Source organism: Macaca mulatta, chromosome 8 (assembly GCF_049350105.2).
Source record: "Macaca mulatta isolate MMU2019108-1 chromosome 8, T2T-MMU8v2.0, whole genome shotgun sequence".
In the NCBI taxonomy this organism is placed as follows: Eukaryota; Metazoa; Chordata; class Mammalia; order Primates; family Cercopithecidae; genus Macaca; species Macaca mulatta.
In genome coordinates this window covers 58,186,606-58,204,955 of record NC_133413.1, presented here as the reverse complement: position 1 = coordinate 58,204,955, position 18,350 = coordinate 58,186,606, and the positions used below count along the sequence as shown (strand labels likewise).

At 40.6% G+C, this 18,350-nt stretch overlaps 1 protein-coding gene and 1 non-coding gene across 49 annotated transcripts in view; both read right to left on the bottom strand.

The window, feature by feature from the left end:
* SPIDR (scaffold protein involved in DNA repair) overlaps positions 1 to 18,350 on the bottom strand; it is a 481,215-nt gene that overhangs the window by 65,155 nt on the left and 397,710 nt on the right. For all 48 annotated transcript variants that reach the window (XM_077943592.1, XM_077943599.1, XM_077943602.1 and 45 more), the window contains one exon: positions 670 to 810. In XM_077943592.1, coding sequence (XP_077799718.1) covers positions 670 to 810 — 141 coding nt within the window. The remainder of the gene's footprint in view (positions 1 to 669; positions 811 to 18,350) is intronic.
* On the bottom strand, positions 9,662 to 9,768 carry LOC114680564 (U6 spliceosomal RNA). The gene has a single exon (XR_003732764.2). It is a non-coding gene; the product is annotated as a U6 spliceosomal RNA (small nuclear RNA).

The following is an 18,350-nucleotide window of genomic DNA, read 5'->3' as shown; positions in this document are numbered from 1 at the left end:
AACAAGAGAGCTAAAATAACACACTACTTAAAGAAAGAGATGTAATAAGAAGATTGAGAAAAACCCCAATTCACTATATGACTGGGTAGTTCCATTAAAAATGTTTCTTTTTTTTTTTTTCCCTAATTCATAGATTAGAATGATTACTGGAGCTATAACAGGCACAGATAGGCCAGATCTTTGTAACACTCCACCTCTGCCTATCAAAAACAACATTTTAGGGCGAGGTGCCATGAAACCTGGCAGAGAACAATGCTTGCTTATTTTGGAAAGTGCAAAGACATGACAACTTAAGAATTTTGCTTAAAGCTCACAAAATGTTTTTTCACTAAATTAGGTTTTCATTTATACTTACCACCCAAAGATGCTTTATTGTTATAGTGAAGAAAACACACAAAAGACAAATCTTCATAATTAAAACACATATATAACATTTTAATCTTCTTTTAATAAAATTATGAATCATGAAACCTGCCTAATTCTTTTTGTTCTCAATTACAATTCTTCCCCTAAAGATACTTTATAGGTTCCACTCAACTTCTGGCCTTGTTTTATGGGCAAACTCTAGGATCCTGGTTTACTGCCTTTAAAAATAAAATTAGAGACAAAAGACTAATAAAAAGAACCAACAATTGTAGCAAACTGGATGCCATTCTGGCACGTTCTCACCTTCCTCTGGTGGCTTTCTGTAGAACCTTCATTCCCACCAGGCTGCAAGACTTCCCTTCCAACTGTCTTGCCTTCGACATGGTGAACTCTAAGTGCACTTCACCGAACATTCCACAGGCATCTTGTACCAGAAGGCAGGGTCTGTAAAAAACCATTCACATTTGTTCTTTGAGGAGGCAGTTTGGATTAATGCAGAGATCAAGATTTCCCTCTTCTTCTTCATTAGAAAGCCACTATATACTGCTATGACTGGCCAATATAATTTAAATAAATTAAAGAAAAACCAAGGGGAAAAAAAAAAAAGAAATTCACTGTAGTCATCTTCCTAAATGGGTGAGTCAGGCTAAAAAAAAAGTTGAATTCAAGACATTCTTTCTGTATGTGTGCATGCAGGTGTTTGAACCACCATCCACAGGCATGAAACAAAAACCTAAGCCAAATATGGCTGAAAAGTACATCAAGATGACCATTCTCTTAAACCAAATATATTACCTAGAAACAGAGTGTCCTTTTCCCATTTTTACCCTGTTTCCCATGAAAGAAATATTTGTTTTGTGTGGATGCTCAATACTGAGAAAAGCTGCAGGATAACATTACGGTGAGAACAACAATATGAGGCTTTCTGAGACAGTACACATTTAGAGACATGCATACCCCAGCAGGATAAAACCTGGTGTTCCAGCTTGCAGCAACACAGCCATAATGGACAGCCAGTGACATGATGGGATTCCCCCTAGTTTTTAAGTTTAGATGGTGTTATTCATGAAAGCCTATTTATGACTGAATTTCCAATCCTTTCGTTTTATAACTGAAGTAAATGAAGTTTATTTATCAAAAAATGACACATTCTCAGAAAACATTTCATGGAGGCTGAAGAAATTATAGTCAGTAAATAACATCACAAAATGGACATAAAAACTATTCTAAAGATAAGAATGTGAAAAAAATACATGTTGGAGGAGAACAGATGAAGTCAGGAGCCTTAAGTGCTGCCTTGGCAAAAGGGTCAAGAACTGTAGACTCCTTGATGAAGTCTCCCAGGCCCACAGGGCCAGCTGGTTTGCAAGAGAAGCAAAAATATATCCTGTCTGAAAAATAGCACCTTTACTTGGATTGCTAGTTCACCATGGAGTAAAGGCCAAACAAAGATGTGCTCAAATAAAAATCAAACACTCAGAAACAAACCATCATGTGGGAACAGTCAAAAGAAATAACACTAGACCTGCTGGGGACTTGAGATATTAGAATTAATGGATAGAAAATATAGAATAACTGTTTTAAAGAGGTAAAAAGTCCCCAAAATATGAATAGGAGACAAGAAACTCATAAAATGACTTGATAGATTTGAAGAAGGATGAAATCACACTTTCAAAAAGGAAAGCTACATTTACTGAAATAAAAATATTCATTGAGTAGGTGTAACAAATGGCTATATGCATCTGAAGAGTGTATATATCAGATCTGAGGTATAAATCTGAATAAATTACTCAGAATATAGCTTGAGAAGTGAGAGGAAAAAAACATGAGAGAAGGTGCAGAAATACAGAGGACAGTGAGAAGGTCTAACATGTCTAATAGGAATTTCAGTAAAACAAGACAGAGGAGGGGAAGCAATAACATGTAGATTTATAGTGACTGAGAATTTTTCCCACCTGATCTAAGATACAGGAAGAAAAACAAATACCAAGTAAAGCTGGCCACAGTGATTCACACCTATAATCCTAGCACTTTGGTAGGTTGAGGTGGGAGGATTACTTGAACTGAGGGGTTCAAGACCAGCCTGGACAATGTAGTGAGATCTTTTCTCTAGGAAAAATTTTTTAAAAAGTTAGCTGGGTGTGATGGCGCACACCCATAGTCCCAACTACTTTAGGGGCTGAGGTGGGAGGATCACTTCAGCCCAGGAAGTTGAAGCTTAAGTGAGCTGTGATCATGTCACTGCACTCCAGCCTGGGCAACACAGCAAGACCCTGTCTCAAAAACAAAAACAAATCGGGGAGAAAAAACCCAAACAAATACCAAGCAGTACAACTAAATGGAAATCCAACTAATAAACTCACCATAATGAAACTAGAGAATACCAAAGACTATGAGCTGTTAAAAGCAAGAAGCACACAAATAAGATTTTCAAAGCACACACAGTGAGATTTAGAAGACAGTACATCTGCAAAAGAATACAAATTTGACTTAAATCAACCTTCTACAGAACAATGAATGAAGCCAGAAGACAGTGGAATATTTTCAGAATTCTGAAAGCCATCTCAGAAGTGTATCAGCAAAACTCCTTTCAAGAATGACGGTAAAATAAGGACATTTGAATTTTTTAATTTTTATTTATTTATTTTTTTGAGATGGAGTCTCGCTCTGCTGCCCAGGCTGGGGTGCAGTGGAGCAATCTCGGCTCACTGCAACCTCCATCTCCTGTGTTAAAGTGATTCTCTTGCCTCAGCCTCCTGAGTAGCTGTGATTACAGGAGCCCCACCACCACACCTGGTTAATTTTTGTATTTTTAGTAGAGATGGGGTTTCTCCATGTTGGGCAGGCTGGTCTCGAATTCCTGGCCTCAAGTGATCTGCCTGCCTCGGCCTCCCAAAGTGTTGGGATTACAGGTGTGAGCCACCACGACTGGCCTGGGACATTTTTAGACAAAGAAAAACTAGGAGCATTTTCTACCTACAGAACCTGACGTATTTACTATTTTACTAATTACTAAAATGATTTCTAGACCAGGTGCAGTGGTTGACACCAGCACTTTGGGAGGCTGAGGTAGGAGGATCACTTGAGCCCAGAAGTTCGAGATCAGCCTGGGCAACAAAGTGAGACCCTGTCTCTACAATAAATAAAAACATTAGCTGGGTATGGTGGCACATGGTTGTGGTCTCAGCCACTCAGAAGGCTGAGGCGGGAGGATCCCTTGAGCTCAAGAGTTTGAGGGTTGCAGTGAGTTACGATTGTGCCACTGTACTCCAGCCTGGGAGGCAGAGTGAGATCCTGTCTCAAAAAACAAATAAAATGATTTCTAAATTATGTACTTTAGGAATAAGGAAATTATCGTGGAATAAAGGCCTGAGACACAAGAAGGACTAATAAGCAAAAATACAAACAACCCAGAATAAACACAGGATAGAATAACAACACAATCAATAATATTAAAGCTGTAGAGCTGAAAAACTGAAAATGGATAGCAATGAAATCAAACAGGCAGTGACTGGAGCTCAAATGTTCCCAAGTCCTCATATCACTCTAAGCCTGGAGTTAAGATATTAACTTAACAATAGTATATGCGGTACAATTTCAAGGATAATCACCAAAGACCAGAAACAGGGAATATACCTCCTAATCACTAGAGGAAATAAATGGAATGAGAAATATAGGAAAACAAACAAAAAGGAAAACAGAAAAAACATTAAATCGCCAATAAAATATAAAGTGATATGTGAAAGGATAAAGTCCTTGCATATTAGAAATGGAACAAAAATGATTTAAACATGTCAAAGACAGAACTTGTCATGTTGTTTGAAGGAAGAAAAAATGTCTTCCAATAAACTGGTGACAGAAAACCTTCCAAAGCACAGAAAAGTTCAAAGTAAAAGGACAGAAAAAAATGTTTCTGGCAAATATTAACCAAAAGAAAGCTGAAAAGGTGGTTTTGATGGTAAGCAAAATAGATTTTAAGAAAGTATTACTGGCTGGGCATGGTGGCTCATGCCTGTAATCCCAGCACTTTGGGAGGTCGAGGCAGGCGGATGACGAGGTCAGGAGATCGAGACCATCCTGGCTAACATGGTGAAACCCTGTCTCTACTAAAAATACAAAAAATTAGCTGGGGGTGGTGGTGGGCCCCTGTAGTCCCAGCTACTCGGGAGGCTGAGGCAGGAGAATGGCGTGAACCCGGGAGGCAGAGCTTGCAGTGAGCCGAGATCGCACCACTGCACTCCAACATGGGCAAGAGCGACACTCTGTCTCAAAAAAAAAAAAAAAAAAAAAGAAAGTATTATTAAGGATAGAGAGGTCACTAATATAGATAAGAAGGTTTAATTCACCAGGAAGACATACAATTATAAACTTTTATGCTCTTACTAGCCTCAAAATACATTAAGCATAAATTAATAAAACTACACAGAGAAATGAAAAAATCCACCACCACTGTGGAAGATTTTAACACATCTCTGCCAATTATTGGTAAGTCAACAGATGAAAAAGTTAGTAAAAAATTAGAAAATTTGCATATACCTAACTAGTTTGATTTGTTGGATAAACAATTAGAAAAACTGCCCGTAATTAGAAAAAATGCATTTTCAAGCACACATGGAAGATTTATAAGAGGTGACAAGAGGCTGGATGAGGTGGCTCAGATCCGTAAGCTCAGCACTTTGGGAGGCTGAGTTGGGAGGACTGCTCAAAGCCAGGCTTCAAGACCAGCCTGGTCAACAAAGCGAGATGTTATCTCTATAAAAAATAAAATAGGCCGGGCGCAGTGGCTCACGCCTGTGATCCCAGCACTTTGGGAGGCCAAGGCGGGCGGATGATGAGGTCAGGAGATTGAGACCATCCTGGCTAATGCGGTGAAACCCCATCTCTACTAAAAATACAAAAAATTAGCTAGGCATGGCGGCAGGTGCCTGTAGTCCCAGCTACTTGGGAGGCTGAGACAGGAGAATGGAATGAACCCGGGAGGCGGAGCTTGCAGTGAGCCGAGACTGCGCCACTGCACTCCAGCCTCGGGGACAGAGCGAGACTCCGTCTCAAAAACAAACAAACAAACACACAAACAAACAAACAAATAAATAAGCAAGCTGGGCACAGTGGTGGTGCCTATAGTCCCAGCTACTCAGGAAGCTGAGGCAGGAAGACAGTCTAAGCCAAGTAGTTGGGAGCTGCAGTAAGCTATGATCTGGTCAGTGTACCCCAGCAGGGGTGACACAGATTCTCTCCCTTCCTCTCTAATTAATTCTCACTACACACTTGGCCATAAAGCAAGTCACAGTTAATTTCAAAGTATCTTATAATATAGAACACACTCTTTGCCTAAAATACAATTAAATGAGAAACCAAGAAAGAAATATATATTTTAAAAATCTTCTTACATTTGGAAATTTCACGTTTTTTTAACTCACAAGTCAAACAGGAAATCACAGAGAAAAGAAACAATAATTTGACCTAGTTGATAATGAAAATACCACATGTCAAATTTATTGGCTTTAATATAATAAAACAATTTCTTTTCTGATATACATTTATTTACTTATTTTTTTGGAGAGACAGGGTCTCATTATGTTGTCCAGGCTGTTCTCAAATTCTTGGCCTCAACCAAGCCTCCCACCCTGGCTCCCAAAGCTCTGGGATTACAGCCACATGCCACCACACCTGGCTCCCTATATTCATTTTAAAATTAGTTTTTTATGTACTTATCACAAAATCAACCCTAAACCTCAGTCAATTACCAAGATCTTCTCTTAGGATGCTGAACTTCACAGGTATTCTACCCTGAAGAGCTCTTCTGGATCCTTCTACTGTGCTTCAATCTGAATGGGTCAGCATCTATACCTGGGCACAATATCATCCCGGGATCTCTTGGCACAAAATCTGCAGGTTCCCCTTTGCTGCTCTGCTATGTTGGAGCTGCTATTTCCTACACCCATATCTTTTAATTGACTTCTTCAATTCAGTAGTTCCTGTCTTCCAGTTTTCTGAAAAAAGAGTGTGAGGTAAAAATTTTAAAACCATTCATAAAGTTGTTGGTAATCGATCCACAAACTTTATGGGCAGTTTGGCTGGGCATGGATTTCTAGATGAGAACTAATTTTTCCATTCACAGTCCAATCATGCTTTGTTTCCCTCCCTTCTCTCCACGTCTGAGGTCTTTTTTAGTTTACAGTATGCTACCTGAGAGCAGGTATAAAAGTATACATTTTGATGTTGAATTTATAATGTCTTTTTTTTGTCTATATACCATTTAAAGTCCTCCTTACCTCCTAGTTAACTCCTCACATGACTTGCTTCTCCGTTCCATATCTAAATAGAGAAGTCCAAGGGGACTTCCTTGGGGACCAGGACATGGAAGGGAACTGGAGGTAGGACCAGGCTGCATTTCCTAGGAGTCTCCAGGTTCTCCTGTTACAGAACAACCCATGGTGGCCCCTGACCCTCCACATGTGATTACGTTAAGGCCTGGTCGTCTCCTACTGATACCCCCAAGACTTTGCTTTAAATGTTATTTTATTTTATTTATTTATTCTTTTTTTTTTTTTTTGAGACGGAGTCTCGCTCTGTCGCCAAGGCTGGAGTGCAGTGGCCAGATCTCAGCTCACTGCAAGCTCCGCCTCCCGGGTTTACGCCATTCTCCTGCCTCAGCCTCCCGGGTAGCTGGGAATACAGGCGCCCGCCACCTCGCCCGGCTAGTTTTTTGTATTTTTTAGTAGAGACGGGGTTTCACCGTGTTAGCCAGGATGGTCTCGATCTCCTGACCTCGTGATCCGCCCGTCTCGGCCTCCCAAAGTGCTGGGATTACAGGCTTGAGCCACCGCGCCTGGCCTATTTATTTATTCTTTTGAGATAGAGTCTCACTTTGTTGCCAGGCTGGAGTGCAGTGGTGCAACCTCGACTCACTGCAACCTCTGTCTCCTGAGTTCAAGCAATTCTCCTGCCTCAGCCTCCTGAGTAGCTGGGACTTTAGGTGTAGGCCACCACGCCCGACTAATTTTTGTATTTTTAGGAGAGACGGGGTTTCACCATGTTGGCCAAGATGGTCTCGATCTCTTGGTCTCGTGATCCATCCGCCTTGGCATCCCAAAGTGCTGGGATTACAGACGTGAGCCACCGCGCCTGGCCTACATGTTATTTTTTTAACCTATACAAAAGTCAAGACAAATACAAAAATCCCCACAGATCCAAATACAAAGTTTCTATATTTCTGATTGTGTTGAAAAGGGAGAGGTGTGGAATTGGCTACTACCTTTAAGTTTGCCCTGACATTTTCCTTTGTCTCAAATAACAAGGAAGGGTGCTTCTGTCTATTCTTTTGCCCTAGAGACGAGTTATCACTCTTCTCCTGGTATTCACACCCATCACACACACTCTCCCACTCTGTTCTGCTCACACAGCTGCAGCTCAGAGGCAGGCTGGCTCAGGCCCGAGGTGGAGTCATCACCCCACTGGTTCAACTGGATTGGAACTGTGGCATTCCACAGACTGCCCAGACCAGCGTCAGCTTATCAGCAGCCTGCGTTGAATTCCACCTACTTGTCAATGCTTTCTGCCCAGTGAAACGCTATTTCCTAAAATCAGTGCTAGTGTGACTGGTCTGAGCAGCATAGTATCCCCATGATTTACTTGCTTTTCCTGAACTACCACATATTTACCATAAATTTTATCACATTCAATGGAACATAAGTGGCTTCCCAGGGGGGCAGCATTATGTTAACAACTCTGGATCTTGCAAAAGTTGCTTATCTGTATGAGCTTGATTTTACTCATTTTTAAGACAAAATAAGAGAATCTAATTCAGAGGACTGTTGTGAACATTAAAGTCATTCACATGATACAGTAATTTAGGGCATGGTAGAGTGACTGGTAGATAAATCTTTTCTTGGTGGGGTACTTAGATCAATTTTTATAATAAAATTTTGTAAGTTTCTCCATATAGCTCTTGTACATGTTTTGTTAGATCTATGCCTAGACTGTCTATGGGTTTGTGTTCTATTTTAAATGGTGTTTTGTTTGTTGTTGTGTGTTGCTGGTGTGTGATCAATATACAATGGCCTTGTATATTGAACTTTTGTAATCCATCATCTTTACTAAACTTTATTACTATTTATAATCCTTTTAAATGTACTTTTATGCAATAATTTCATAATTCCAATTTTGCTTCTTATTTTGTTTTATGGCTGCCTTTTAGGACCTTCAGGGCAATGCTGAAGAGATGCCAGTGACTGGGCATCCTTATTTTGTTCCAACTGTAAAGAAAAAGTCTTCAATGTTTTTTTTTTTTTTTTTTTTTTTGGGACGGAGTCTCGCTCTGCCGCCCAGGCTGGAGTGCAGTGGCCGGATCTCAGCTCACTGCAAGCTCCGCCTCCCGGGTTCACGCCATTCTCCTGCCTCAGCCTCCCGAGTAGTTGGGACTACAGGCGCCCGCCACCGCGCCCGGCTAGTTTTTTGTATTTTTTAGTAGAGACGGGGTTTCACCGTGTTAGCCAGGATGGTCTCGATCTCCTGACCTCGTGATCCGCCCCTCTCGGCCTCCCAAAGTGCTGGGATTACAGGCTTGAGCCACCGCGCCCGGCCAAGTCTTCAATGTTTTACAGTCACTAATGTTTGCTTTTATTGTTGGTGGTTGTTCATTTTTGTTTTTTTGTAGATGTCCTTCATCCAGTTAGGGATTCCTAGTTTGCTAAGGAATTTTCTTTTTTAATCATAATGGGTGTTGGATCTTATCAAATGCATTATCTGTATTAACTGAAAGAACTGTTTTCCCCCTTTAACATGTTAATGTGGCAAATGACAATTACAAATTCTTTCTGAGTATTAAAGTAGTTTTTCACTCTTGATGTAAAGCCAAGATCCTATTTGCTATGTCTTATTTAGAATTTTTGTCTCTAGGTCCATTAATGATATTGGTCTTTAATTTTATTTTTCATACTACATTTGGTATCAAGATCATTTATATCAGCTTCACAGAACAAGTTGATTACCTTTTCTTCTGAAAATTTTTGATACAAATTCTAAGTCTAAGACTCAATCTGTTATTTTGACAGTTAGAAATAATTAGGTAATAAAATCATTTAGTTTAGTGTTTTCTTTCCTGAGAAGATTCAAAACTACCAGCTCAACATCTCTAATGATAATTGGACTATTTGAATTTTCAAATTTTTTTCTTAAGATATTTTGGTAATGTATTTTTCCAGGGATTTTTCCATCTTGTCTATTTTCAAACTTAATGGCATAAAGATGCTACAGTAATCTTACAGTTTTTCAAGTTTTATTAATATTACTAAAAAATACGTAATGTTTCATGAATTTGCATGTCATCCTTGCCCAGAGGTCATGCTAATCTTCTCTGTATCTTTCCAATTACAGTATACGTGCTGCCAAAGTAAGCACATCTATGTTTCCAATCCCTGATGGGACTGCTATCCCTAATTTTCCTTTTTACTATTATTTATCTTCTCTTTATCAATTTTACCATAGATTATCATTTCTCGCTTTTGTTTAGTCACTGTTTATGTCATTAATTTCTACTCATATTTATAATCTTTTTATCCATTTTCTTTGGACTTATTCTATTGTTCCTTTCCTATTTCTCATGTTGGAGGCTTAGCTCATTAATTTGCAGCCTTTCTCTCAAGCTAGCCTCCTACTTCAGCCTCCTGAGTAGCTAGGACTACAGGCACATGCTACCATGCCTGTTTTTTTTTTTTTTTTTCCTTTTGAAGAGGCGGGGTCTTGTTATGCTGCCTGGGCTGGTCTCAAACTTCTGGCCTCTAGCAATCCTCCTGCCTTGGACTCTCAAAATGCTGGGATTATCGACATGAGCCACTGTGTCCAGTCCTTTCTTCTTTTTGTTTATTTTTATTTATTTATTTGAGACTGAGTCTCCCTCTGTTGCCCAGGCTGGAGTGCAATGGCATGATCTCGGGTCACTGCAACCTCTGCCTCCCAGGTTCAAGTGATTCTTGTGCCTCAGCCTCCCAAGTAGCTGGGACTACAGGCGTGCACCACCACACCAGGCTAATTTTTGTATTTTTAATAGAGATGGGGTTTCACCATGTTGGCCATGCTCATCTCGAACTCCTGACCTCAGGTCATCTGCCTGCCTTTGCCTCCCAAAGTGTTGGGATTACATGTGTGAGCCACCGCGCCTGGCCCCTTTCTTCTTTTTAAAGTTGAGCTAATTTGACTAAAATTTATTCTAAATATCAAGTCAATGACATCACATAAATTTTAATATTTAGTATTTTTACTTTTCATTAGTTGTAGATATTTTAAAATTGTCATTATTTCTTTTCTGACCCAATAGGAAGTATTTTTCAAATTTTATAGGGATTTTTATGTTTTTGTTATTAACTCCTACTGCATTCGTTGTATGTTGCTATACACATTACTCCCACAAATCTGAAGCTTAAAATACAAACATTAATTTTTTTTCATAGTGTATGTGGGTTAGTGCCAGATCCTGTTCTGTTTGCATTCTTCTCCTCAAAAGGCCCTTAGGAGCTAGGCTATTATTATCCCTATTTAGCACATAGAAGACTGAAGATCAGAAAGGTTTACTATCTTGCCCAAAAACCTTACAACATTAAATAAGCAAACTAACAATAAAATGAAATGAATATATAAGCATATTTGATATAAATATCTCTTTAAATTTACAAAAGTGGGGAAATACCAGCCTAATTTCCAGAGCTAAACCTCCATTAGAATTCAAGTGCAGGTGAAATTGATTTATATACCACTGTAGTCAGCAATAAGGAATAGACCATCATTCTAAAGCACTGTGTTCTAAGAGAACTCTCTGCAAGTATGGAATAAACGTTCTATGTCTATGTTGTCTAATGTGGTAGCTACTAGCCATATGTGGCTACTGAGCACTTGAGATGTGGCTAATGTGACTGAGGAACTACATTTTTAATTTTATTTAATTTTAATTAGTTTAAATATAAATAATCACATGTGGTTAGTAGCCACCCTATTGGACAGCACAGTTTAAAGGCCTACAGAACTAGAAGAAGAAAAAACTATGAATACTTAAAAATTGGTTAATCAACCTTTCAAACACAGTAATTAAAAAGTGATGAATTTTTAAAGTGACTAGGGAAACCATGGCATAAATAAATAAGAGGTTATTTCAAATAACCTTCAATTTAAAGCTTTTCCAAATTATGTTTTTTAAAAAAATGCACAAAATTTATGTGTCATCAAACACTAATACTCTCAAAGTATTAATAGGTGTTTCTCAAAAATTAGCACTAACACCAAAATGTTGTTAGCAATATTTTTTCTAATATGTATTTTAACATATCAAAACCATATATAAATTACTACTGTGTTCAATCTCCTTGATAATATGATCTTTTATACCCAAGAATGCCAGGAAATACCTGAGTGGTCACCTGATGCAGAAAAACAGGATTTTAGGTCCTCCCACTGTGTATTAGCAGTATTTAGCAAGTGATATGTGAAAGAATGTATCGCCTATTTTAAGATAACTAGTCTTAACATTTCCACAGATACGTATGACATTATTTAATTTGTAGCGGCTATAAGATATTTATATAGTACAAACTAATTTCTCATGGTTCTGTGACTGAAGGAAATTTTATATAAAAATTAGGGTTCTGTAGCTAATAATTAGGTCTAGTCCAAACAAGTAAAAAGCTAGAATACTTCAAAATGAAGGTGAACAACTGCCGTCTTTGGTTTCTATAAAAATGAAAAGGCGAGCTAAGATAAAATAATTCATGTTCAATCCTACTCACCTAACCTCAGGAATTAAAGGCCAGAAAGTAAGTATGGTGTAAGCAATTTAATTTCTTTCAGCATTTTGAAGATATATCCCAGTGCCTTCTGGCCTCCATTGTTTCTGATGAGAAGTCAGCTGGACTGTCACTGGGGTTCCCTTGTATTAATATATGATGAATCATGTTTCTTTTGTTATTTTCAAGATTTTCTCTTTATCTCTGGTTTTCAACATTTTGACTTTGAGGTGTCTAGGTGTATGTAATACATTACACATTTTAACTTATTAAAATTTTGCATCAAATTTGATAAGTGCTCAGCCATTATTTCTTCAAATATTTTCTGCATCATCCTCTCTCTGGCACTCTCATTACACACATTTTGGTGCACTTAATCATGTCCAACATTTTTATGAGGTTCTCTTTCATTTTCTCCATTCTTTTCTCTCTTTCAGATTACATAATCTTAATTTCTCTCTTTTTTTTTTTTTTTTTTGGAGACAGGGTCTCACTCTGTCACCCAGGCTGGAGTGCAGTGGCACAATCTTGGCTTACTGCAGCCTCGACCTCCCGGGCTCAAGTGATCCTTCCACTCCAGCCTCCCAAGTCCACCATACTCAGCTAATTTTTTGGTGTGTTTTTTGTAGAGATGGGGTTTTTCCATGTCGCCCAGGCTGGTCTCAAACTCCTGAGCTGAAGTGATCCACCAGCCTTGGCCTCCCAAAATGCTGGGATTACAGGCGTGAGCTACCATGACCTGCCTCATTATCTTAATTTCAAGTCCACGAATTCTTTGCTCTGCCGTCTCAAATCTATTATTGAGCCCCTATGGTGAATTTTTCACTTTGGTGGTTGTTCTTTTCAACACCAGAATTTCTATTTGGTTCTTTTCATAGTTTATATCTTTTTATTGATGCTCTATTTGATTAGACATTGTTAATATTAACATACATTCCTTTAATTCTTTAGACATGGTTTCCTTTAGTTCTTTGAACATAGTTATAATGGCTGGTTTGAAATCTTCATCGGCTAAATCAAACATCTGGACCTCCCCAAATGCAGTTTCTATTGCCTTTCCCACCTCCCCCAACTAGTCTTCTGGGCTTGCCTCTCTAGCACGAAGCCTCCAACCTACGGGTGAGCTGGAGTGGGACAATCAGGTCCGTAATCTTGGCCTGACTCATTTGGTGGGTGATGAGAAATGTTGAAGGCTGGCCATGAAGGGTGAAATGTACCCTACACTGGGAGCTGGGGGAAGAGGGGACCATCTTCGTGACTAGACTCCCTGGAGTAGAGCCCCAAGTTAGTTTCTATAAAATGAGTTTGGATGGTTGGGGAGTGGGTTGTGGCTCACAGACCGTAGACTTGCCGTTCTCACTTAGATTTAATAGTTATTTTTGATTCCATTCATGGAATGTTTCTCCATTTGCTGTATGCCCTGAGGACAATTTCTAGAGATTTTAAATGCTTGTCTTTCATAATTTTCTCCAGCTAAATGTTTGTTGGAGAGAGAATCCACTGTGTCCTCATTCTGCTATTTTGAAAGTTGGTCTTCTGTTTCTTCGATTTATTCCCACCGGAAATAAAGATTCTCTAGATGATTAGCATGCGTCGTGTGAGAAAACAAAATGGGTCTTTCGCCCTTATTTGTAAGTCTTGAGAGTATTTGGAAACTATCCATTCTGAATTTGTAGACTTAAGTGTGAGTTGTTATTTCTTGAGACATCTTGATTTGTTTGAACACAAGAAATGAGCCAAGTACAAAATTGCCAAGCCAGATAATGGAAGTACAACACACGCAGTGAGGCATGAAGGGCTGCACAGCCATGAAATAAGTGTCACAAGATCCTTGATAACAAAAGCACTTGGGGGTTTGTCATTGTGCTCCAAAACAGTGCCTTGGCCTTCTTAGGGTTTCTAGTAAATCAATGATCCATTCATTCATGTGCTAAATACAACAGGACTGCCTCCTGGATAGACCCTCTGTGAGGTGCTAGGTACAGGATAGTGGGCAAACAGTCCCTGCCGTCTGTGCTCCTTGGCAAGAGAGACCAATCACACACAAATGTGCAACCACAGATTGTGTGAGTGCTAGAAAGGAAATAAAGAGTGCTGTGAGAGATAGCACTGGGGTGGAAGGATGGTCTAGTCAGGGTCGTCAGGGAAGGCTTCTTAAAGGAAGGTGATCTTTAAGCTGAGCCTAAACAGAGAGAAGCAACGAGTCATGCAAAGGCTGAGAGAACACTGAAAATAGAGAGCATAGCATGTATGAAACCCTAGGATGGGAAAGAGGTTTTCCACAGCTGAGACACTGGAAGGAGGCTAGAAGATAATAAGAGAGAAAGACAAGATAGGTGTCTTAGTCCATTTGAGCTGCTCTAACAAAAATACCACAGACTGGGGGGGTCATAAACAATAGAAATGTATTGCTCACAGTTCTGGAGGCTGGGAAGTCCCAGATCAAAGCACCAGCAGGTTTGGCATCTGGCGAGGGCCTGCTGCCTCATAGACGGCTGTCTTTTCCAAGCAACCTCCTATGGTGGAAGGGTTAATGACTCTCTCGGGCCTCTTTTATAAGGATGTTAATCCCAAAGGTCCCACCCCCTAATATCTTGGGGGTGAAGATTTCAACATATGAATTTTGGGGGAGATGCAAACATTCAGACCATAGCAATAGGAGAAAGCAGGGATAAGAGGAAAGACTATTTGTTGCATTATTCTTACTTTAAAATTAAACATATTTAGGAAAAAATTAAAAATTTGATAAAAATTATTTTCTCTAACGGCATTGGTGAGGGAAAGGGTTTTGTGAGGAGTTCGCTTGAAGAGAGAACTTTTAGACAGTCTCTTTAGACCCAGTGGGAGTCCACCGCCCTAATCAATGACAAATGCCTGAGAGGAAGGAGTGAAGGTGCAAAGTAGTGCTCACTGGCTAGCATGTTTTCTTTTGTTTATATAGTGTTAACGTTTTCAGAAACTAGTAACTAAAATTAAGAACTGGAAGACTTTACATAAAATTCAACTTTCTAGTTATCTTGAGAAACCTGCAACCCTGGTAGTGGCTGCCTCAGGATGAGACATGGGCTTCCAAGTCCATCCTGGTGCCCTCCCCTCCATGCCTGGTCCCAGTCCTCAGATGCTGCCACCCTCTTTGTCTCTTTGGCTTCTGTCAGCATGTGAAAACACATTCAAGAAACATTTCAAGGTAGAGACCGGAGAGCATAGTTGTGGGTAAGGGATGCGGGACAGAGCGCCTGCGCTGGCCTGAGGTTTGGAGGAGGTGAGTGGGTGTGAAGAGTGTAGAGCAGCCTCGGCATCAGGCATAGGATGGGCCTCATTTCAGAGAACAGGGAGCTGTGGAAGAACCCAGAGGCTGCTCAAGTGACTTGAGGCAGGATGCAAGTGAGAACGGGGCTGATTAACACAGAACTGGAAAGGGCAAACTGCTCTATGGAGAATGTGACTCAAAACAGGAGGGCAGGAACATTGGGATCCCAGCTCTGCCACTATCGACAAGGCACAGAAGCTCTCTGGGCTGAGAGTCCTTTTATAAGATAAGGGGATACTCTCTAGAAGTCCTTTCAGTTATTTTTGTTTAAGGAATGTTAAATAGATATGTATCTATAGAGAAGGCTGCAGCTGCAGCTCAGGCACCAGCACCCAAGTTGAGGAGCAGATGCTCACTGTGTGTGGCTGTGCTCTGCATGACAACCAGCAGACACCGGCACTGTCCTTAGTAAGCTCTGAAATACTGGGAACCAGTGGCTAGCCAGGCCACAGCAGGCTCAAGAGATCTGACATCTTAAAGTTATGTGATTAATGTTCATAAAATGGAGCTTCCACTTTGGGAAGCAGTTGAGTACCTTCCTTTGCTGTCCTGCCATAGAATATCCACTGCCAAGGCAAAGGTATACATCCAGTACACCACACTCTCCGCTGCTAGTGATCTTGAGCTAAGGCCTGGGCTGCAGGCGACTTCTCTGCCCCATGCAGCACTGAGCATGGTTGGTGGGTCCCTTATACCTGGTGTGAGGGGATGCTGCTATCTACAGGAGTGATTAACTTAGATAAGTGCTTAGAACAGCCATGATAAAATATCTCACAGAGAAGAAGTAGGACACGTGTTTAGAATGAGAGTCTCAGAACTGCACTGATTCCATCAGCCAGAAAGTCATTCAAAACTCCTTGGAATAAGAGTCCGCCAAGTGAATTCCACTTATTTAACGTTTAAGATCAATGTTTCTCCCATAGACACTCAGCCAAATAACCCCCACTTTCATGACTGTAAGACTGCGGTCTGCAGGGGAGCAGGCACCACATGACACGAATGGACACAGGCACTAGGAGTTCGGGTACCTGCACAATCCAGATTATGTGAACTCGTTTCACAGTCAGTTAAGTGCCTGCATCTCTTCTGTGCTCAAAATCTTAGTTTCCTTCACCTACCAGATAAATGCGCATTATTACAGATGTAGTTAACTGACAAGAAAATAGGGTTCCCGCTCATTAAGTGCCAGCTCTCCTAAGTCCTGAAGCAGGTGTCTGCGTTTTTATAAAAGGCCTAATCTTATGGGAAGGTGCTCACAGGACGGTGCTTGAGAACGGCACAGGGCATACCATTTCACACAGATGCGGCCTTACAATGGTGACCTCATCATTCAGCTACTGCTGTTTTGCTTTGCAAGGTAAAGCTCCATTGTGGGTAAAGCAATACATAATCATTAGAATACCATGTCTACAGCGGGTCCCTGCCCTTAGCCACCCACACTCCAACCCTCTCAACTGGGAAAACAAGGCAGCAGTCAGAAAGTGATTCCAGGGAAACAGGGTAGCAGCAGAATCGCCTGTTTCAGGCATCAGCAGCCATTCTGCAGGACTTGGACTCTGTGCATTTCTGAGCCATGAGGGTGAGGCCTGGACCATGTTGGAAGAGCCGATTAAAACTGGTGCCAAATGAAACCACATTCCACCGCGCATTCCCAGCAACATAAAATAAGACAGATAAGAGGTTCCTTGTTCTCGTTGTAAATATAAAAGTCCATTATGAAGTTAATATTTGTCTTTAAGAATTTTTTTCCTTTTCTTACCAACTTAATGTCCATTATGCCAATTAAAGAATATTTCAAAAACTGTAAAAATACATGTCTTATCTGTCAAGGCAACAGAACAAATCACAGGGAATAAAAAAATAAAACTCTTGATTTGTAGTGGAAGTTGTGGGAGTACAATTCAATGTCTCTTTTAAAAAAGTTTTAAATGTCCCTTCCTCGTTTCCAAAACTACGTGTTTTCCCTGTCTTTCATTCACTGGCTCAGTTTCATAGCTACACGAAGGAGGGACAGCGAGAACACAGCAAATGTGTGTGCCTGCGCACGCATGTGCTGAGAGGGCAGATTAAGTGGCTATGTGGGATGTTTACGTGAGTTATGGGAGCAGTTCTTAGCAGTCCACCAAGAATTCCCGGAATCGGAGTCAGGCCCGGCTGTTTCATTCTAGGTCACTGTCAACTTAAGCAGGCTCTAAAGATCAACAAAGACCTGCCCTTCACTTTATAATCTCTTATGAAGCCTCAACCCAAGGAAAAAACAGAAGAAATCAGAGGAAGAAGTGATAAAACCAGAGAGAGAAAAAAAGGGAGCATGGGGAGAAGAGGGCTGGAACCTGAGCGCAAGGGAGCCACTGAGAAAAGGCGGGGGCGAGAGCGAGGGCGGGGCGGGGTGGGGGAGGGGAAGCATTGGGGGCGGGGGCCTCGCCCACTCCTGCAGAGGCTTGGGAGGACGGCCGGGAAACCAGAGACAGCAGGACATTGTGTTCTTCTTCTCAAAAACAACCAGCCTCTGCACTCCCAAAGTAAACAGTTAATCCTGTTGTTTATCTTTTTAACATGAGATGTTAGCACGACTTCTACTGCACAGAAATGTGTTTTTTATTCATTTAAAAATCATATTTTCTCTTTGCTGGAATAAAAGTGTGACATGTAAACTTTTAAATATCAATGAACCGAAAGGAGTAACAATCTTACTTTCCTAAAAGTGACTTAACCAAAAGAAGAGGACAAAAACCCTCAGCCTTTTTTTCTTTTGAGACAGGGCCACCCTCCTTCTGTCTCTCAGGCTGGAGTACCGTGCTGTCATCTCGGCTCCCTGCAGCCTCCACCTCCTGGGCTCAACTGATCCTCCCACCTCAGCCTCCAGAGTAGCTGGGACCACAGGCGCACTCACTACCTCG